Raw genomic sequence first — 22,309 nt, 5'->3', positions numbered from 1 at the left:
AAATCCAGGGGCTGGTCCCTAGAGGGACAGATCCTAGGCAGAATGGAGGAACACATGGAGGCAGGCTCCGCACCAGGACTGGGAAACCAGAGGGTCCTAATTAACAACCTTGCTGACATCCTGGTCATTGCTGCTTATTTCCTGCTGGTCATTGGTGTCGGCTTGTGGGTGAGAAATTAGGGTGCTTCTGGGGGTCAGGATTCTGGGCCTGGGGGAAAAGTCTCAGGCAGACCCTATGTTCAGCAGGGGCAGGATGCCTGGATCTTTGAGGGAGACACCTGGGGCTGAGGGGCAAGCAAGTCTTTTGATAGCCTCAGGAAGGCACAGCCAGCACTCATTCCTTGTCTTCCCACCTTTGGATTGGGCTATTTGAAGGGGTCAGTGGATTTCCATCAGGGACAGCATTCTAAATGAGGTCTCTGTTCCCCTGTCTACATATCTGACCAGAAGCCTATTCATGACTCAAGGTCTCAGGAAAAGTCAGGTCAAATCCAGCCACACTTAAATGTGGGTGTTTGGGCACTAGGTTGGGGCCTGGGTTACTCTGGGTGCCTTGGAGGAGGTTGGGGCAGGGGGTTGGGTGGGAACCATCAAAAGAGCCCAGGACTGGTTAATCTTCAGCCTGAAACAAGGCTGAGGAATGTGTTGAGAAGGCTAATGAGGTCCAAAGATGTGCCCTGAACCCAAGTCTCCTCCCACTCCTGTCCCTCAGTCCATGTGCAGAACCAACAGAGGCACCGTTGGCGGCTACTTCCTCGCGGGACGAAGCATGGTGTGGTGGCCGGTGAGAGAGGCTGTGCCATGGAGTGGGAGGAGGCCTAGAGAAGCAGCCTAGTTCACCCCCACCTCTGGCCATCTAGGTCGGGGCCTCTCTCTTTGCCAGCAACATTGGCAGTGGCCACTTTGTGGGCCTCGCAGGGACCGGTGCTGCAAGCGGCTTGGCTGTGGCTGGATTTGAGTGGAATGTGAGACCCCCCCCTTTTTTTTGCCAATAACCCCCACCCCAGTGGGAGCCCCTGGAACTGTCACATCTGCTCCAAGCAGGGGGCATATAAGACTGGATGTGGGACTTCCCAGTAGTGGGGTGTGGTTGGGCTTTGAGTGAGGGTCGCACATCTTGCTTGGAGGCAGGGGAACGTTGGAGATGACCACTTTCAAGGCAGGGGTAGGTCTTGCTCCTGACTTGCTGTCTAAGCCTCGACCAGCTACTACCCTCTGTGGCCTTGAGTTACTCCTCTCTGAAGTGGGGTGAAGAGCCTTAAAGATAGTGAAGTCCTTACTCTGATGCTCTCTTGAATCTGTGGCCTGTGAGGATCTCTGGACCAAATTAAAGCCCCCTGCAGAAGTGGGAAGGAGACAAAGCTCTGGGACTGAGGCTTGTCTTTGAGGGTTGGGGAGACCAGGGCTTCCTGGAGGAGGAGGCCTCTAAGCAGAGTCTTGAGGGACAGAAAGTTTGGGTGGGTGAAGAGAAGAGGGGAAGTCGCCCTTCCTGGCAGAGGCTGAGATCAGGCTGAGGAGTCTATGGTTGGATTCATGTGCTGGGGGGTGGGGGGATAGGACCCATCTTAGGAAGAACCGGCCTGGGAGGATTGGCAGAGCTCTAGTTAAAGGCCCAAGAAGGTGTCAAGACCCTGTCCCTTAATGTCCAGGGCCCAGGGCCCAGGGACATCCTCTGCAGTTGTATCCTCTGAGCCCCCATTTGGACCTTTCCTTGGTGTAGCACATTCAGGAAGAGGTCTCTTAGACTCTAAGGGGAGGGCTAACTCAAGGAAGGATCTCAGTCATTCTCAGCTGTCATGCTGTGTCCGCAGGCGCTGTTCGTGGTGCTATTGCTCGGCTGGCTCTTCGCGCCCGTGTACCTGACTGCGGGTGTTATTACCATGCCACAGTACCTGCGCAAGCGCTTCGGAGGCCATCGTATTCGCCTCTACCTGTCAGTGCTCTCGCTTTTTCTGTACATCTTCACCAAGATTTCGGTGCGCACTCATGGAGGGGCCCTGGAAGGGCGGGATTCACGGAGTGGAGGTCTCTAGAAAGCCCTGGAAGGGGCGGGACCAAGGAAAAATCGCTGTAAGAACCATGATGGAGGTAGGGTCTGGAAGGAGTAGGCTTTGGGGCTGGGGCCACAATAGGTGGGACCTGGGAGGCCAGACCTTCGAAAAATGAGAGAACCTCTGAAGCGTGGCCACATAGGGTCATGGTCTGGAAAGGAGATAGACCTGGGTCCCTTGCCCTGGCTCCCGGGTCCTGACCTGTGCAATCATTCCTTCCCCCAAGGTGGACATGTTCTCCGGGGCAGTATTCATTCAACAGGCTCTGGGCTGGAACATCTATGCCTCCGTCATTGCCCTTCTGGGCATCACCATGATCTACACTGTGACAGGTTGCTGTGGCAGGGGCTTAGGGAAGGAATGGGCTGGGGAGATGTGCTGGGAGCGTCACTGAAGCACATTCGGCTCACTAAGCCCTGCCTCCTGATGCCCGGGTACATGAGCCTGAAGAATGGCTGTTTCTTTGAAATTTGCTCTCCAGGAAGGGGCACAGTTTTCAAATTTGCACAAAGACACCATACGTACACGGGGTAGCCTATTTGGGCTGTCTCCACTAACCCAGACCCTTTGCAGGAGGGCTGGCAGCGCTGATGTACACCGATACTCTGCAGACTTTCGTCATTCTTGGCGGGGCCTTCGTCCTCATGGGTTACGGTACGGAGCTCAACCAGTGGGGGAGGGGCACGGAGGTTGCAAGTTGCAGAGTTCTCCACCTGGGAGCAGAGGCAGCCCATGTCTCCAGCATGTGGGTCCTAGGGAGGGCCTTGGCGTGGGCCCCAGATCCCCTGACAGCCTTGCCCTCACAGCCTTCCACGAGGTGGGCGGGTATTCGGGGCTTTTCGACAAATACTTGGGGGCAATGACGTCGCTGACGGTTTCTGAGGATCCGGCTGTGGGCAACATCTCAAGTTCCTGCTATCGACCCCGGCCCGACTCCTACCACCTGCTCCGGGACGCTGTGACAGGGGACTTGCCGTGGCCTGCACTGCTCCTGGGTCTTACCATCGTCTCAGGCTGGTACTGGTGCAGCGACCAGGTGCGGGGTCAGGGCTTTAGCCGGGAGCTAGGCCGGGGCAGAACCAGAACCGCTATGAGCAGGGCTGAGATGGGTGGAGCCAGAACACATCTGTGGGAGCCCCACTGCATGGTCTGAGGGGTCGGGAACTTGGCCAGGATGGAGTTAAACCAGTGCCACTGGGATCCAAAGAATTTGGGTCTGTAAGTGAAAGCGAATTGCCAGCAAGTGAATTGCTGAGCCAGAGGCAGGCCTGAATTAGGGCAACCAGTTAAGGCAAAGCCTGAGGGGCAGGGAATCCAGGACTGGTCACAGATTGTTGAACGGACCTTGCCCCAGGTCATTGTGCAGCGCTGTCTGGCCGGGAAGAACCTGACTCACATCAAGGCGGGCTGCATACTGTGCGGCTACTTGAAGCTGATGCCCATGTTCCTCATGGTCATGCCAGGCATGATCAGCCGCATTCTTTATCCGGGTAACGTCTGCAACCCCACCCCCATCAAGTGTCCTGTGCCCCATCCAGCCCCTTTCTTGTTGCATGCATTCAAGTGCCTGTTTTCCATTTGTTACTGTCCTTTGATTTGGGAATCCAGTCACCCAGTCCCACCTCCCACGAGGGGTCCCATCTCTCTTCCACTAGGATCTCCCATCCCCACTTCAGGGATCCGAGTTCCCAGACAAGGTCCCGTTCTAGCCATGTCACGCTCTCTTGCCTGCAGATGAGGTGGCGTGCGTGGTGCCCGAGGTGTGTAAGCGTGTGTGCGGTACTGAGGTGGGCTGCTCCAACATTGCCTACCCGCGGCTGGTCGTGAAACTCATGCCCAATGGTGAGGGCAGGCGCACTGCGGAGATTGCCACTGGGAGGAGTGACCCCTTGCCAAGCCTGCACCCTCCTGGGGACACGTTGGTGGCCCTGGACTCACAGTTACAATCGGCCTGCAGGTTTGCGTGGACTCATGCTGGCGGTCATGCTGGCTGCGCTCATGTCCTCACTGGCCTCCATCTTTAACAGCAGCAGCACGCTTTTCACCATGGATATCTACATGCGCCTGCGGCCCCAGGCAGGGGACCGTGAGCTGCTGCTAGTAGGACGGTGCGGCCTGGGTTTCCCCCAGGTCCTGCCCCACAAATCAGCCTTGGGGTGGGGGCAGAGAACACTCGGAGGATTGGGGGAGATGGGGGTCCTGGGTGTAATCTGCTGATGGCCACCCACTGCAGGCTCTGGGTGGTGTTTATTGTGGCTGTGTCAGTGGCCTGGCTACCCGTGGTGCAGGCAGCGCAGGGAGGGCAGCTCTTTGATTACATCCAGGCAGTGTCCAGCTACCTGGCGCCACCTGTGTCTGCTGTCTTTGTGCTGGCGCTCTTTGTGCCCCGTGTCAATGAGAAGGTAAGCCTATGTGTAGGTTGTTAGCTTGGGTCAGAACTGGGGACACCTGGAAGAGGCTGACATTCTCTCCCCTGGCAGGGTGCCTTCTGGGGACTGATTGGGGGCCTGTTTATGGGTCTGGCACGCCTTATTCCTGAGTTCTCCTTTGGCTCGGGCAGCTGTGTACGACCCTCCACATGCCCAGCACTCTTCTGCCGTGTGCACTACCTCTACTTTGCCATTGTGCTCTTCGTCTGCTCTGGCCTCCTCATCCTTGTAGTATCACTGTGCACAGCACCTATCCCACGCAAGCATGTAAGTGCCAGCTTCTGGATGGGTACCAAACATGCACCGTGTGTGAGTGTAGCCCTCTCTACCCCTAGTCTGCCAGTCCACTTCCAGGAATGCCCAGTGGGGAAGACCTGAATTTCTATGCTGAGGGTTCATTAAGGGTAGGCTGGGAGTCCAGTTGGAAGTTGCATTTGTAAAGCAAGAACAATGTTTTATTTAAATGACATTTATTTGAGGTGGTCTGGGGGGAGGTGGCTTGAAGACTGTCCCACAAAGTCCCTGGCATGGCCTGTGGAACTCAAAACACAGGATCTGACTGGTGGCTGAGAGGGGCAGGGTACCATTTTGAAGGCCCACAAAGAGTTTGGTCTTATGCTGTTGCAGGGCAGATGCCCCAGGGTAGGGTTGATTGGGGGCCAGGACAAAAGAGCTGGGCAGAAGGATAGGCCAGTAGAGAAGGGGGAAAGGCAGCAGGAGGAAACTATGTGGACAAATATCCACAGGAAGGTACACTGTTAGCAGGACTAGAAGACCAGGGTCTAAAGTACTACAATTTGAATGTAGAGAGGGACCTGGGTTGATGAAGCAGGGGGTGAGCAGGGCCAAGAACTTTAAACACACAGTTGAAAGGCCTAGGTTTAGTATGAGGGCAAAGGGCAGCCATGGAAAGTTGGGTTTGAGTGAACGGAGTCTAGATTAAGTATACAGGCTGGACCGAGGGTGCTAAGGGGGGTACCAGGTGGACAGGAGACTTCAGGGTCTGGGGTGGGGGAACAGCACTTTCACTTGGTCCCCACTCCCTTCCCCAGCTCCACCGCCTGGTTTTCAGTCTACGGCACAGCAAGGAGCAGCGGGAGGACCTGGATGCCGATGAGCTAGAAGGTTCAACTTCACCCCCTGTACAGAATGGGTGTCCTGAACATGCAGTGGAGATGGAGGGTAAGGCACTGCTTCAGGAGGCGGGGCTAAGGACTAGGGGAGCCAGGTTTCCTCAAACTAACTGTAGGGTGTCAATTTTCCCTAGAGCCCCAGTCCCCAACACCGGGCATGTTCCGCCGGTCCCTGCTCTGGTTCTGTGGAATGAGCAGGAGTGGGGCAGGTAGTCCCCCAGCCCCTACCCAGGAGGAAGTGGCTGCAGCAGCCAGGCGGCTGGAGGACATCAGTGAGGACTCGAGTTGGGCCCGTGTGGTCAACTTCAATGCCCTGCTAATGATGGCCGTGGCCACGTTCCTCTGGGGCTTTTATGCCTGAGGCCAACCGTGTTGGACACCATGAGCCACTGCCAGGGCAGGGCTCAGCTTCACAATGAATGGGAGTGGGGAGCCTGCAGTGGTGAGAAGGGAGTAGGGCAGGGAGAGGGAGGGGGAAGGCCCTGGTTCCCTTTCTCTCCACTGCCAGGGGCCCAGTCTACCTGACTGGCAGTCATAGCTCATGAGGCCTTGGCCAAACTGCCACAGCAGTTCCCCTAAGCAAAAATAAAGCTGCTGTTCCCACATTGTGCTGTGGCCAAAGTGTGCTTGCTTCAGGCTCCTGTCCTGAGACCTGGGTGGGCCTCCACCTCACAAGACCTTCTTTTCTGGAGACAGAAGCCATGTGGCTCTCCACTCATCCACCTCTAGCTGGTGCTTCTCAGTCTTCCAGCCTGCATCCTGCAGTCCTGGGGAGAGGTCATAAGGGTGCTGCTGGGACTGCTGGAGAGAAGACTCCAGGCTGACCCGGGGGAGAGTGGTAAGGAGTGGCACAAGCCAGGTACATGCTCTGTGCACTGCTCAGGCTCTCCCAGCCTCTGCAGGGTAGTTTCTCGCACAAAACGGGGCTAAAACCTCATCTGGCTGCAGCATGAAGTCACTGAGTTAGTATATGGAAAAATGCTGGAATGGAGTAGGTGCTAAATGAAAGATCATCATCATTTGTGAGCCTCCCCCCAGTTCTTCAATGCCAATTGGGATTACACAAATTGCTAACATGACACAGCCTCTGGGACCATTCTACCTCCCTATCCTATTGACGGGGAAATGAGGTCCAGACTTAAGATCACAGAGAGAATCCAGGTCCTCCACCTCAAAGCTAGAGGTGTGGGGATAGCGTTAGGCAGAGCCTCTGGGGAGGAGGCCTCAGAAGCCAAGGAGTCATGGGGCTTAAAAATGTTACCTTTCAAGAACTTTGGGAATAGCTTGTCCAACACTTGGTGTGTGTCCCTGACGATGACCCAGTTGTCTTTCTCAGGACCTGGAGGGGGGTGCAGACCCAGAAGTTCTCAGGTCTCCAAGTGGAAGAGTCCTTCCTCTCTCTATGCCTCTTTGAGCCATCAACAGTCTACACTGTGAGGTGCTTACCTGCCCGTACTTGGTTCCTCAGTTCCTCCAGCCCTCTTGGGAGGGGCCCATCTCCCTGCAGGGCTTCAAGCACCAGCCCGTGTGTAGCAGCCCTTAGGATGGTTTCAGGGCCTGCCATCTGGCTCAAAACGACTTGCACCTGGTCTGGAGAAACCCAAGACAGACTGGTGCTAGGGAAGGGCCACCTCCCAAAACATTCTCAAACTAACCACCTTGCTTCATCCTTGTCTGCCCTGAGGCCTTGGCCTGCATGGATGGAGGCTATCTTTCACCCTTTTCTCTTCCAACTTCTCTCCTGTTGTTCCCAATGTCTGGCCAAACTGAAATGCCCAATTTCCAAATACAACTTTATAGCAGCTCACGAGGTGGGTTTATTTTGCATGTCCAACAAGAAGAAGCATCTTTTAGCACACAACCAGCTGACCAGTAAACTCCAATACTTGTTTCCTCAACAGGTGACTCCGGATGGGAGAGAATAGTTCTCCAGGGGTAACCAAAGGTCATAATCTTATTTGAGTATGTTGCAATCTACAAAGTGCTTTACTTAATTGCCTTTCTCATAAAAACACACAGGCAAGTAAGGCAAGTACACAGGGACAAAGTGCATTTCATTGAGGCTTGCAGCTATAGTTTGAATTCACTAAGTTTTAGTCTAGAGCTCCCTCCAGGATACCAGGCAGCCTCTAAACTGTTCAGGGCTTGAGGCTCTGGAGCTGGTGGAATGAGAAGTTGACCTCAGAAGGGTGAATCTAATTCTGGAAGAGCACGGCACACTTACTTTGTGACAGGTCCCAGCGAAGGAGGTAGGGCTCTTGGTGTCCCTCAACCAGCTGTTGCAGGTCAAAAACACTGAGGGAAAGAAGAGAGTGAAGGGTGGGAGGAGGAGAAAGAAAAGCAGGAGTAACCATCCAGTCAACTGAACTGTCCTTACCTCATCCGTCCTTCACCTACTTCCCATCTCTCAGCCGTTACCCACGTACCCCATATCTATCTTTTTCTTCCTGCATCTAACAAATATATCCCTTGTATTTGCTGTTACAACCCTGCTCCTCTCAAGCATCCATGCTGACCCCAAGTCTGCTCAGTAGAAATAAAGAAACTAGAATAGAGAGGTGAGGCCCAATCAGGGGAGGCCAGAGTGTAACTGTAATAAAGAGCATGTGCGGGGAGGGTGGGAGGGCAGTACTGATGGGTGGGAGACACTGAGCCACTTACCTGGAGGTCAAGCGGTGTAGGGGGACCCCCAGGGATAGAGACTGAGATGGCCAAAAACCTGTGGGAAGCTGGATGTCAGGAGTCAGGATGCCCAGACGGGGAGAGACTGGGAGACAGTACTTGAGACTAAGGGGGTGGATCACCTGTCCACAGTGGCTCCATCTGATTAGCTGAAGTGGGGCCAAGTACCTCTCCCCTCTGAAGGAAGTGCTTCAGGACCAGCCGGAGTCGGCCTTCATTCAAGGTCTCTATGACAAGGGCTCGGACTGCCCGGTAATTGGCGTAGATGTGAAGGGCAGTGAGGAAGAAGAAACAACCAAGGCTGAAGCTGGGGTGAGAGAGTGAGGTGGTCAACAGGGGCAGAGACCCAGCTGGGCACCTCTTCCCTGCCCTTGATCCCGGCTTACCCAGGGCAATCTGACACGAGGGGAAGCATCAAGAGACTGACCAGGAGCCCTGCCAGGTTTACCAGTGTCTCCTAGAAAAAGGCAGAGGGGTTGGAAATTAGAGGTCTTCCTTCCAGGCCAGGCTGCATATCCTTGAGTGCCTTTCATCACATTCCTCCCTGCTCCAGAACATCCCAGGGCTCCCTACACTGATCAGGGTGCCTTAGTAAGTTTTTAATGTTTTTGTTGAGTGGGTTGTCATTTGAGATACGAGATGCTTCTCTGTCCAGGTACATACAATATCCTTGGAACATGTCTTCTTTGTTTTGCAAGAGTCACCAGAGTAGTCCTACGCTTAGGCAACTGAATGTCCACAGAATAGGGAAGTACTTTTATTTGGTGGCTTAAAAAGATTGATCCCCCTCAGACCCTTGGTATGCAAAAACTGGGAGGCACATCTGCAAAAGGGTCAAGGAACCATCCAGGAAGGCTCAAGATCCAAACCTCTTCTCTTGAGAATCAATATTACTAGAACCCTCTGCTGGCTTGAGATAGTCTGACTGAGCTCACCCAAGGGTGACAAACATCTGCCCTTAAGTCATCATGAGGGAGGAAGAGTCTGGTTTGGTGGCCCTGACTAGTGGGGTCCAAGGGAGAGTTGGTCTTGAAGCTGGGAGAGCTCTTCTTACCCAGGTCTCCTGGCAAGGGGGCAGGCTGTGGAAATAAGGCAGTGGTTGTCATGGTAAATAAGAGATGAGACCTTGGTTGCACAGGAGCAGGAAGACCTCTTCTCCATCAGGTGGGAACAGTCATTTCCAGTGGCCACATCAAGTGGCAATAAAGCAACATCAGCAGAAAGCAGGGGCCTGCTACAGGGCTGAGCACATGTCCTGAGTTGCCCCTGAGATGTGTTCCTGCCTCTGCAGACTGAGGAAGCCCTGGGACTTGGAAAATACAGCTTGGGGACATGGGGAGAGCTGGGGGTTAGAAAGAGAGCAGGTAAGAGACAGCAGACATGAAGCTGGGAGATCCTAAAGTGCAGGACACGGGTTATACTTATTTCTCTCTTCCTAACAACCTATGGAAGAGACAGCAGGGAAGAATTGGTTCAACCATTTCCTGAGAGAAGGGATGTGCCCAAAGGTACCCAGGGTCACTGAACCTCTGACTTATTTCCTCTTTAGAAGCCAATGAGTACCTCCTGTATGAGGCCACCGTAAGTATTTAATGAGTTCATATAAATGACATACTTGGCACATGGTTAGTGCTTAATAAATATTAGCTTGTGTTAATATTTTTAGTTGTGTTAATATTATTGAAAGTTAGTTTTAAATTTAAAAATTTTCTATTTAGAAACTGAGCAAAACAATTTAAGAGAAGGACAGAAAGTAGTACTGGACAGAACAGAGATTTCTAAATTGCTTCACTGTCAAAGAAAACTGTGTCACACTTCTAACCTGGGCCTCACTTTCCTCTTCTGTAAAACAGAGATAATAATAGTATCTGCCTCATGGGGTTGTGTGAGAATTAAACAGTGCAATGCACATAAGCACTTAGCACAGGGGTTTGGGGGGATCCAATACCTGTTGAATTCAGCCTTAGGGGTGTCCCCACCTCTCCTTGAGGGTGCTCTGGTCTGATGAGGGGCTGGACCAGAAAGGCCTACAATACTGTCAAGTGGAGACCCCTGGCCAATGACCCCAGCCATCTCATATGCTGAGCACTTTTTGACTTGCCAAGTGCTTTAACATATGGGACACATGACCAGACATCCTCCTCTCAGTTTGGGACTATGGCCTAGAGAGGGTGAAGGTCAGGGCAAGGGCCCACTCTTGGCCACACAGGGAGAAAGGAGGGGCTGAGATGATCAGCTTGGGCTTTTTGCCACTAGAACTCATGCCATCAATTTGAGTCAAGAGCAGGGACTTCTTCCTGTGTCTCCCCTATCTACCCTCAGGAGCGCTTAGGTACATCTCTCCATATTCCCAAATAATGGCCTAACCTGCCTCCCCGCTCCAACTCCCCCCAACCCCAATTCCAGCTGCTCACCTGACTGCTATCCTTGGCTGACACATCAGCCATGTTGTTTCTCCGGGCCTGGTGCATGGTCAGGGCAGCCCGAGTGGCCCCACCAGCCACACTCACAATGCACTAGGTGGGAAAAGGGAGAGTGAAGGTCAGAATGGCCATGTGTTATGGCAACATAGGCACCTCTATGGCTGAGCTGAGTAAATGACCCAAACCAGTTTGAGAAAACCAGGCACCAGGTGACCAAACAGCAAAATTCTGAATGCTGTCCTTAATGTCTTGTTCTCATCCCATACTTCCACTAGGTCCCCCTCCCCTCTTATTCCTGGAGAAAACTAAAGCTCTGCCTGCCATATCTCCCTATGACCCAGTCCCAAGGAACTCCATTTCGTTCCCAAGGTGGAGGCCCACAGACTCTTCTTAGCTCAGAACTTCCTCAGCCTGCAACTCCTACTTTGGCTGCACCCACCCCTCTGCTAAGCTCCCAGGCCCAGTCTGGTTTCCAACTTTGTGCTTACATTCTGCCTACAACAAATCCCTCTCCTCCTGTCCCAGAGGAGGACTAGTCAAGTCTTCCAGGCCAGTTCAAAACCCACAATGATGGTCCTGACCTCCCAGTGTACCTGGACCTCAATCCCTGAGATCTAAGATGGTAGAACTCATCAATGAGGGTCACTGATCACTGTCATCCATCTCATTATTTATCAAATCTCTTTTAGATGCCAGACACAGATTTAGTGCTGTGACATAACTTAGATATAACCCTTGTTCTCATGAAATCTACAAATCAATAGACAATAAATAAACAAGTTGTCGTGCAGGCAGAAGAAATGTTCAAAGGTAAGAGGAATGTGGTACAAATTAAGGCTGGAGTGACCTGATCACGTGGAATCTTGCAAACCTTGTTAAAGTCTTTATCCTAGGACCCACCAGTCAGGGAAGTGAACTTATTGGATTTCCATTCTTAAAAGGATTATGGGCTGCTCTGAGAAGTAACTGAAGAGAGGCAGAATGGAAGCAGGGAGACTACCTAGGAAGCAACCATGCTTTTCCAGCAATAAGGAACCACCAGGTGATGCACAGGTGGAGTGAATGGGTTAGAGAGATTTAGGAAGGAAAAACAACTAAATAGAGGTTTAGCTGAGGGGGATAGTGGGCCAGGAAGACAGGCATGGATGACAACCAGCCTTCTGGATGGTGTACCTGGGGGACAGAGGTATTAAGTCACGGAGACCAGAACTCTAGAAAGGGTGGGGGTGGTCAGGGAAAGTTCATGGCCCTATTCTACTCCTTTATTTGACAGATGAAGAGACTGAGGCCCTATGGGCAGAATATAATACCTAACTTGAAACAGATGGCAGAGCTTGCAATCGTTGGTTCACAGCTGCAAGCAATGGTTTTCTCTGGTGTTTCCTGTTCTGGGGTTGGAGGGGGTGCTCAGGGCAGCATGCCTAGGCCAGTTACTGGTACCTGGGCTAAATGTACTCCACACAAAGAACTGTTGTATCTGAAATGTCACCACGGAGAAGCACTGCTCTAAAGTGATTGTGAACAGATAGGTACGCCTTTGAGATGGATCTTAACATGTCTTCTTGAGTCACTGCTCTGTGCCAGGTACTTAACCTTTGGTGAAGACAGGCTAAGCTCTTACTGAACTTTGCTATGCTCCAGTTTTCTCATTTGGATGCAGACAACCTGAAGGAATTGTAAGGGTGAGCAGCTTGGCAGAGGAAGAGCTCACATTCACCCCATGTCACCCTCCAGCCTTACCATTCATTTTGTGTTTTGTCTTGCCACTGAACCATGACCCACACTATTCCTTCTGCTCAAAAACATCCACTGTTTACCTTAAACCCATTCTTCAGGACCCAGGCCCAGGAAAGGTCTTCCTGCATCTCTTGACTAGGCCAGAACTTCTGCTCAACCCTCTTGCAGCCCCCTACACTTCTCATCTGGAATACCTGTAGCTATAATTCTATAAATAGTTGTTTAATTATGTGCAGCTTTCTTCAAAGAAGATATGGGAGGGCCCTGGGGCGCCAGGGTGGCTCAGTCAGTTAAGCGTCTGACTTCGGCTCAGGTCATGATCTTGCAGTTTGTGAGTTCAAGCCCCAGGTTGGGCTCTGTGCTGACAGCGCGGAGCCTGGAGTCTGCTTCCCCTCCCCTGTTCGGGCTGTCTCTCTCAAAAATAAATAAAAATTAAAAAAAAAAGGGGGGGGGGAGGTCCTATATTCCATGCCAAACATGCAGTACATACTCAATAAATATTTTACTGAAAGAATGAAAGAGCCTGGGAGCTGATCCCAAGATGTTGACACTGGACCACACTTTCTATCTTTCAGCTCAGAGCTCCCTCACCAATCCTGTGACTTCAGACACTGTCTTAGAATATGTGAGGCACTAGAAACTACCTGGCTGGAGTATCAGAAAATGTGGTTGAGTCCGAGTAGAAAACTCTGAACTTTTCCACTTTTCCACAAGTGTTTTGAACACAGGGCCCAGGCTGGGCTCACCTGTGGGCCCACAGTAAGCCCACACATCACCACCAAGGGAGGTATACGGGTGCCCCAGAGGTGGGTACCTTGGCCAGGTTGCTGGTACAGATGGTAATGGTGAAAAAGATTGGATAAATGGGAGCCATAATCTCGAGGAACATAGCTACATCGTTGAGGATATCAGCAAAAAGCCTGGGGGGAAGGGATCAGAGGTTAGAGATCAGAGGTAAGAGACCTTCACAATAGAAGACTTCCCTCCCTTTGGTCTCAGCCCCTCCTTACCTCCATTGCTTGGCATTGCAGTCCAGTTTACTCCTGTTGGGGAGGAGAGGTTGGTTTGCAATTTGGATATAAGGAGAAAACACATCCTGTGGGCAATGCAGGCCATCCTTAGTCTGAGGTAAGGTCTGAAGGCTCAGCAAAATCCATACCCCAGGCAGACATCTATCCCAACACCCTATCACTGCTGCCTGAAATACCATTAGCTGGGACGACCTTCAGTGGTCACTTAGTGTTGCCCCTTTACTAACACATGATACATCTAGGAAAAAAACTGATTTGTCTTGTGGTTGCTCCTCACCCTCTGCCCCTCCTGTAAGAGGTCATCCCTGGGTCCCTCTTCCATCTCCCCGCCCCCCACTCCACCCTGCCCCATCTTCTTCCCACATGGTCAAGGGTACCCAGCAAGAAGTCCACATAGTTTGGACTGGTAAACAACTACATTTAGTGTAAATCCTGCTCAGAGAAGGGACATGACTTCCCTCAGATCACATGGAAAGCGGGATCCAAGAGAAAAAAAAGAAAAAGGCCAAGAGAAAGAGGCAGGCTCTGACATCCAGGCCTAGGACATTTCTATCACATGAGAGGATGGATACCTCTTCTGCCAGGCAGAGGGACTCCTGGCCCGTGCACAAACACTCTTCTCCAAGAGTCCAGTGGCAGGGGATGTTGCAGCCCTCAGACCAGCTCAGAATTTAGCCCTGTTCTTACTTTGAAATCTGGAAGGAAAGGGAACACTCCTAGGTGGGGTATGGGACACACAAGAGGAACTCCTGACGGAATAAATGGCAAAGGCAGGACTAAAACCGTGGGCCTGGTCTATGGCTCTGCCCAACAAAGCAGCTTGATGCTATTAGTTATAAGCTGTGCGACTTGGGCAAGTGACTTCCCTTTTTAGGTCTGCTTTGCATCTGTAAAATGTACATATTCAATCCTCTCTACAAAGCTGTTCTAAGGACTAGAGATGATATATACAGAGCTTGTGAGGCATGGAGCTGTTAACAGCAGCTAGTGTTTTCTGAGCACTTACTATGTGCCACAATATGGTACGCACTTTGCATAAGTTATCTCACTGAATAAATTGTAGGTATTGTCTGCCTATGATTATTGGCAGATAATAAATCACTCCTAAGGTTGCCCAATACTGGCTTGAGGAGGAAGCAGGCAGCATAAGATCCTTAAACTCTTCTAGATAAATGGGAAGTCTGACTCGATGTGGGACAAGGATCTTGATTACTTGCCCAAGTCCACTCCCTACCAGGCTCAACAAAATCCAATCAGGTATCTGAGCCACCAAAGTAGCTTCTGGAGTAAAATCATTCCTTTTGAATTAAGCACTATCCTGTTCAGGCTTCTCTTTCAACAAGCAGAGGACATTTAGAGCCTTGTGGCTGTATTTTTCCATGATGGGCAGCAGAGTGGCATATCAGTGCTCATGAAGGCAGATCTGATCATAGCAACGGCTCTGTGGCTTCACTGCTAGGGTGATTCCCCTGGACTGGATACTCATGAAGGACTCCTTTGCTCTGATAAAGTAATTCCTAAATCTCCCCTCCCCTTGAGACTGGCAGGAGAAAGGCGGAGCTGAAAATACAGCCAGGGATGAGACAGACATGACCCCTGCCTGGGGAGAGTGGCCAGACCAGGAAGACAAACTCACCCTTTCCACCAGGCAAAGATGATGCGGCCCAACATGCCAGTTGAATCTGGGGGAGAGAAGCACTGGTAAGGAACAAGGGAGAGCCTTGGGGGCTGTTGAGCCTGGCAGACCCTGGCACTGAAACAGATGATTCACCTTGGGTCACTGCTCTAGGAGCTCAGTTTGGTACAATAAATATTGGATAGACAGAGCTGTATGATGGGGTCAGAAGTGTCTAGACTTAGTAGTTCCTGAGTATGTACCCAAGAGAACTATGCACCCATGCATGCCAAGACACGGACCAGAAACATTCTTTGCATAAATGGCAAAAAACTGGGAATAACACAAATGCTCACTGACAGCAGAATACACAGATTCTAGTACATTCCCTCAGTGGCACAGTAGACAGCAGGGAAAATCTAATGCACAACTACTCATATCAAAATGGAGGAATCCTAGTAATATAATCTTGAATGAAAAAGTAAGCCATGAAAACTACATAGAACAGGGGCGCCTGGGTGGCGCAGTCGGTTAAGCGTCCGACTTCAGCCAGGTCACGATCTCGCGGTCCAGGAGTTCGAGCCCCGCGTCGGGCTCTGGGCTGATGGCTCAGAGCCTGGAGCCTGTTTCCGATTCTGTGTCTCCCTCTCTCTCTGCTCCTCCCCCGTTCATGCTCTGTCTCTCTCTGTCCCCAAAATAAATAAACGTTGAAAAAAAAAATTAAAAAAAAAAAAAAGAAAACTACATAGAACAAAATACACTTTTCATAAGGCTTTAAAACTGAGCAATACAGTATTTTGGTATATATATCTATATGGAACACCTATTAAAAAAAAAAAAGGAAAAGCAAGAAATCCTGTGTGGAAAGTTGAGAGGTTATTGTTGATATTCTAGTTCTTAGGTTGGACAATAGGTTCACAGGTGAGTTTTAATTTAAATTTTAATTGATACTCATTAGAGTATAAATTTTAAAAAAGGGACTTGAACTGCAGGTTGATGACAAAGAGCTGGGGGCATGGGGTAGAAGGAGAGGCTTCCTCAGGCTAAAGAGAGTCAGAGAAGTCTCTAGAATCAGCCAGACCTTCATTTGAACAATAAATGCTTACTGGCTACTTACTTGCTGCCAGACACTATGTGAGGTAAGGGGAATACCAGTGACTCAGAAGGTCATGGTTCTGGACTCAAAATCCAGTGTAAAAGGAAAACAATCGGTATGAAAAACATTGATTTAGACCAAGGATCAGTTAACTGTGGTCTGTAGTCTTCTACTCCCTGTTTTATAAATAAAGTTTTATTGGAACATAGCTGTGACCACTCATTTACAGACCGTCTATGGCTGTTTTTGTGACATGTAGCAGAATTATTTGCTGTGACTGAAACTATAGAGCTTACAATGTGTAAAATATTTATCATCGCATCCTTTACAGCGTTTGCCAACCCCTGATTTACACCCTTTATACTGAGAGTAGCACTCAGTAAGTTCAGGAGGGGGATCACAAAGGACTATTTTAGAACCAAACAATTGGGAAGGCCTCATACAGTGGACAGAGGACTCTTACCTTGTTTGAAATTGAAGGCATGGACCCTTAAGTGGCAAATGCAAGGAGAAGAGAAACTAAGCTGTAAGGAGGGTTGGAAGTCTCCTACAACATATAAAGGTGGGGACCATAAAGTGGCCTTCCCCATTCTCCACTGGAAAAGACGTACTCACCTCTTGCCACAACCTCTATCCTTCGGCAGTGAGGCCTTCTATCTAGACATCTTTATCCAACCCTGGGCTTGAGGAACACCACTAAACACTCTGGTGGGCACCTGAAATCCCTACTGCTTTCAACCTTCACAACAATCCTATGAGCTTCCAAGAGAGCACTCCCTTTCACAGATGAAGCAACTGAAGCTCCAGGAAGATAGTCAATAAAAACGGGACATTTTACAAGAAAATCTGCATTTCCTGCTTTTTTTGGAAGAACCTGAAGACATGGCAGTACTGAGCCTGCCTTCCCTTACTACTGCAACTGGCTGGGGCTAAGCAGTGGCTACCTCAGAGGAGGCATGTGTACAACACATTTCTCATCAGGCCTGCTCTGCTCCTACATTTCTGTCCCCTGTGTGTCCCTGGAAATAATACCCACCAGGTGGCTTTACAGGCTTCCTCCCTCTATCACTTATCTTACCCTCTTCCTTTCAAGTATATTTTATTCTCCACAAAATTTTTATTGTTCTACTTAAGATTCTTGTATTGGATCAACTTAGTGACTTTGAACATGCTCAGATTATTTTTACTTGTTGAGGGAGCTCACTGGGCCAGACTCTCTTTTTCTTCCTTCTGACTGCATACTCACATCCCAATAAGGTGTATGTCCTGCATACAAGGGCCACTAGGTAGAAAGGGGGCGTATTCTACCTTTCATCAACAGTCTGCAAGGCCCTTGTCAGAATCTGGAAGTTGGCACTAGGATGTAATAATGACACATACCTTCCTATTATCTCAAAGTCAACACTGTCCACTAGACTAGGAAACTTAATTCCTACTTGCCTCAGTTACAATTAGTTGAGCTGTATGATCTAGAAATTTTTGAGCAGCAGTAAGGGATCAGCTGTCTACAAATTGTACAAGGCTCCACTCTCAATCCCACTGGCAAAAGTCAGTGGTAGTTAAGAGTGGGACACAGGAGTCCATTGGTGTGGGTCCAAATCCTGGCCCTACATTAACTTAGGCCAAGTGGCTAAACCTCTCTGTGCTTCAGTTTAATGAAAGCTTGTTTTGATACCAACAGCAGGCTTTAAAAAGTGGATATTTCTGCATATCTTAAAGTGATCTCATTTTTTTTTTTTTTTTTAGTAACTTTAAGACATACATAGGCAACATGTTGGCGAAAAGAGTAGGGTACTTAGAAATGACATGAAAACATCAACTACTGAATTCCAAACACCCAGCCTATAGCAGAGCAACAGAAAAGGTCCAAATTAAGGACACACTCTGGTTCAAATCCACGTCCTATAAGTTACTGGCTGTGACCCTAGCCAAGTTACTTTTTTCGTGCCTTAGTTTATCTGTAAAATGGGGATAATGACAATACCTATCTCAGAGCTACTGCAAAGTCAGTACACTTAATGACTGGCAAATAATAAACACTGTGTCAACTATTATTATTAAAAGAAGAGGTAGCTACAACAAGCCACAGATCACCACTTCTCCACTATCAGAGAAAGGGCTTCTTTCAAGAGGTGACTCACATTTGGCCAGTTTGCTCAGTCTTAATGGTAAGGATGCAAGCATGGGCTTCCTGATCCTCTAAAAGATCCATGGAGGCTCACCAGAGATGTGGCCAGGCTCATGCTGAAAAAGGGCCTTCCCTTGGGTCTGATTTAAGTTCCCACTGGGAATAGTAATAAAAGACAAGGGACAGTGGAGACAGCCACAAATCCTTTTCTTCTCTACTTCACTCTCTAGGTGGCATGGTACCAAACCATATGCTTTACTTTTCATTAATGGTTTTTAAAAATGCTGTACACATCCAACAGATAGTTATAATAATTATACCATCATCTAGTATTCCAGGAGTTTCCAAAATGCCTTTCATTCTTCCCATAACCTCCTCTTTCCTACTCAGGACTATTACAAAATTGGTTTTTTTTCTAGAACAAATTTCCCACACTTCTGGGAGCTGTTGGTTTTATTCAATAACCATAGTCTTATGCAGCTCTACACAAAGACTAGGGGTAAAGGAGGGGAAAAATTAATTTAGCGATTCAAGCTCCAGGTGATTTACGGACTCTGAACAGTATGTATAGGGAACTGAGTGTGGCTGCAAAGCTGGTGCTCAGGATGAGAGCATTCTGGTGGTGGGTGACTAATTATCGTTGAATAAAGCAATAAAAATATTTATAATTAACCCAGCTGAATTTTGTTTTTTAACAGGGCACAAGGCACTGTTCTAGGAACCGGGGAGAGTTGGCTCCCAGATCCAATCAGGCACGAGTCCGGAAACATACACATCACAGCCCAGCACTAGAGGCCAGACCACTGGGATAGGGGAAGGGAGGGGCTGGGATTCCCAGTCAGGGCAAAAAGAGGCCAGAGAGGTGGCAAGGCTGACAGCAGTGACAGGCGAGGCCCCAGGGGCCCAGCTCACCTTTCACCAACCAGGTGGCAGTGGCAGCTGAAACAGAAGCTTTTGCGTTCCCCACCCCTATGCCCAGCAAGACTGCGTGGGTGGCGAGGGAGCCTGAGAGGCTGGAAGCAAAGGCCTGGAGAAGAAAAAAAGGTGCGGTGAGGAGTGTGCGCAGGAGCACGATGGCCTAAATTCTATTTATCATCAGCTCTTCCAGATGTGTGAACTGGAACTTGTCACAGTCCCGCTCTCGGCCTCAGTCTCCAATCTCTAAATGGGGAGACAGAGGTGGCCCGCATTGCCTCCCTCACCCGTGGATATACGCTCCCCCCGACCCCAGTCGGCCGGGCTGACCTGCACGGAATCCCATAACTGGTAGGGCAGATAGTCCGGGCTGACGCTATCGGGGAAGCCCTGCGGCAGGAACACGGCTATGAGGCTGGAGAGAGGTGGTGAAGCAGTGCCGAGAGCACCCCCTGCGCCGCCAGCCAGTCTTTGGGGTTTCACTGTAAAGGCCCCGGAGAAATCCCACCAGCGCCACCCCCAAGCTTCCCACTGCAGACTCCCGTCGGCGGCGGCGAAACAGCCCCGCGCCGCCCCGGAACCGAACTGTTCACAGCACAGTGGGCGATTAAGATTCGAGGCGTCAGCCATCTCGCAGCTCTTCCTTCAGGCCCGCTAGACAGGAAACGTGGCGGGACTACATTTCCGGCTTGGCTACGGCGGCTGTAGAGGTGCAATCTTTCCTCGCCAAAAGGTCGCGGGCATTCGCGTCCTGCTTTGTGCAGCGTGGGAACCCACATTTCCTCTCTTACCTCCTGGCTTCTCTGAGGACACCCCAGGGCTGGTCCCCGCCCTTTTGTAGCTGGGCCGCCCGAACAGTGGGAACGGTTTAGCCTGCCAAGTCCTGGAGATACCTGCTTTCCTGTAACCCCCAACTCTCAGTTTTGGGGAGAAGGAAAGAGGGCATCCCTGGGGAACCGTTGTGTTTGAGAACCAGTGCGGCCACAGAATTTTTAGTTGTGTGATTTGGGGAAAGTCAGTGTCCCTCTCTGGGCTTCAGGTACTTTTGTTGTTTTTGTTGTTGTGAAGGCAGGGACTATATATTACTCCTTATTTTATCCCCAGAACCTAACACACAGTAGGTGCTTAAAAGATACTATGAATGCATGCATGGATGAAAGAATGAACTAATGCATGAGAAGTTGGAGCAAATGATCCCTGAGATCCTGGGCCTTACTCATGACTGGAAGAGTATTATTTCTGAAAGGATCTTTAGGACATCCGAGGAATGAGAAAATCAAGGGGTTCTAATTAATAGTCTCAGAAAATGAGAAATAGGCAAGAAGTTCTTGTGTGTTTACTGGGGTGTTTATTGTGTGTTTATTGTGCTTATCCATGAAATTGAGGGGAGAGTCTAAAGACAGTGTTTCTGTCTCCCAACTCACCCCTTTTTCTCTTTCCCTCTCTCCCTTTCTCCTTCCATCTAGTGCAATGTACTGATTCCAAAGTTGAAATTTGCTAAAAGTGCCCCCTCTGTCTCTTTTTTTTTTGAAAGCAGAAAATAAAACATCTGGGTTTCTTAGTCTGGCATTCTTGGACTCCCATAGTCTGACTCCCTGGCTGAAACTTCTGATTTTTCCGAACTGATAAGGAAGCATAAGGCAAGTGAGGGCAAAGCACAAGCCAGCAACCCCCTACCTCACCCCAGGTGGGATATATGTGACCTTCCTCAGGCACTCACAGTTGCCCAAGAACAAAGAAAAGGGGAAAACCAATGGATAATTGATACAGAGCACAGTCATTCAGGACATGAGTCTCCATAAGTTTATAAATGTCTTAGTAAATTATAAGAAAAAGGCCATCTTATCAATAGCCTAACCTCCAGAAACCCATAGACTCAATTTCCTGGAGCCCTAACACTACCCTCCCCTCCATGGTGATGTGGAGAATAAAGGCAAGATGAAAATACAAATAAAATTAAATTTATAACCTGCAGCCCATTGACAAATATTTGAGATAGGCAGAGTAAAACATTCCTCCAATAAACTCCCAACTGTCTTGTCATAATGTTAATATCTTACTAGAGGGAAAACAACTTTAACTTGACAATAGCAATGCCTCCAGTATGGTAGGAGTCCTCTTTAGCATATGAAAGTCTTTTGGAGGTCTCCCTTTTGCCTTTACCTCCCCCAAATCCATAGTATATAATTGGTCACTCATCACAGCCCTAGTGCAGCTCTTTCTGCTCACAGGTCCTGTCCCTGTGCTTTAATAAAATCACCTTTTTGCACCAAAGATGTCTCAAGAATTCTTTCTTGGCCATTAGTTTGGACCCACCACCACTCCAAAACCACATCAGACTATCCTCTTGGACCTCAACCTGGAAGCCCTTCTACCCTGCTTCACCTTATCTGAGACCTACACAGAGTCTCCTTGCTGCTAAGATAGACCTGGGGCACTTCATTATTATCATTATTTTTTTTAAATTTTAGTTTCTTGGTAGAGTGAAAAATTGAAGGGTTACAAACATATAATATTTTACATATGTATGTATGTATGTATGTATTTATGTTTTTATTTTAATTCCAGTTAGTTAACAAAGTGTCATATTGGTTTCAGGTGTACAATTTGGTGATTCAACATTTCCATACAATACCCGGTGCTCATCACAAGTGTTCTGCTTAATGCCCATCACCTATTTAACCCATCTCTCCACCCACCTCCACTCTGGTAACCATCAGTTTGTTCTCTATAGTTGGGTCCATTTTGTTGGTTTGCCTTTCTCTCTCTTTTTTCCTCTATGCTCATTTGTTTTGTTTCTGAAATTCCACGAGTGACATCGTATGGTATTTGTCTTTCTCTGACTGATTTATTTTGCTTAGCCTAATCCTCTCTAGCTCCATTCGTGTCATTGCAGATGGCAAAATTTCATTCCTTTTAATGGTTGAGTAATATTCCAGTGTGTGTGTGTGTGTGTGTGTGTGTGTGTGTGTGTGTGTGTAATATCGTCTTTATCCATTCATCAGTCAATGGACACTTGGGCTGTTTCCACAGTGTGGATGTTATAAACTACTATATATATTGCTGCTA

At 49.4% G+C, this 22,309-nt stretch overlaps 2 protein-coding genes across 5 annotated transcripts; one reads left to right on the top strand and one right to left on the bottom strand.

Annotated features, from left to right (window-relative positions):
- The first annotated feature begins 42 nt into the window (after positions 1–42).
- SLC5A2 (solute carrier family 5 member 2) lies at positions 43–5,974 on the top strand. Its single transcript, XM_047087520.1, has 14 exons — positions 43–168; positions 713–784; positions 861–965; positions 1,812–1,976; positions 2,278–2,383; positions 2,625–2,705; positions 2,858–3,087; positions 3,406–3,541; positions 3,786–3,893; positions 4,009–4,159; positions 4,285–4,453; positions 4,532–4,747; positions 5,533–5,662; positions 5,748–5,974. The coding sequence occupies exons 1-14, from the start codon at positions 43–45 to the stop codon at positions 5,972–5,974; spliced, it is 2,022 nt and encodes a 673-aa protein (XP_046943476.1).
- Positions 4,934–19,980, bottom strand: RUSF1 (RUS family member 1). 4 transcript variants are annotated; one of them, XM_047087521.1, is made up of 13 exons: positions 19,571–19,973; positions 19,238–19,352; positions 15,123–15,168; positions 13,466–13,498; positions 13,270–13,375; positions 10,710–10,811; positions 8,682–8,752; positions 8,418–8,602; positions 8,275–8,332; positions 7,838–7,908; positions 7,060–7,203; positions 6,875–6,952; positions 4,934–6,380 (listed from the first exon to the last, which is right to left on the bottom strand). In XM_047087521.1, the coding sequence occupies exons 1-13, from the start codon at positions 19,868–19,870 to the stop codon at positions 6,283–6,285; spliced, it is 1,407 nt and encodes a 468-aa protein (XP_046943477.1). In that variant the 5' UTR covers positions 19,871–19,973; the 3' UTR covers positions 4,934–6,282. The 4 variants fall into 4 exon arrangements, with proteins under 4 accessions (XP_046943477.1, XP_046943481.1, XP_046943480.1 ...); XM_047087525.1 differs by having other exon boundaries at positions 13,466–13,551; positions 19,571–19,677; XM_047087524.1 differs by lacking the exon at positions 7,060–7,203 and having other exon boundaries at positions 19,571–19,980.
- Positions 19,981–22,309: the final 2,329 nt, after the last annotated feature.

The sequence above is a fragment of the Lynx rufus genome, unplaced genomic scaffold (assembly GCF_022079265.1).
Source record: "Lynx rufus isolate CCGP_SWC_20201006 ecotype Redwood Valley unplaced genomic scaffold, mLynRuf1.p SCAF_23, whole genome shotgun sequence".
NCBI lineage: Eukaryota > Metazoa > Chordata > Mammalia > Carnivora > Felidae > Lynx > Lynx rufus.
The sequence above is the reverse complement of the archived record's forward strand: the minus strand, read 5'-3'. Positions and strand labels throughout refer to the sequence as shown.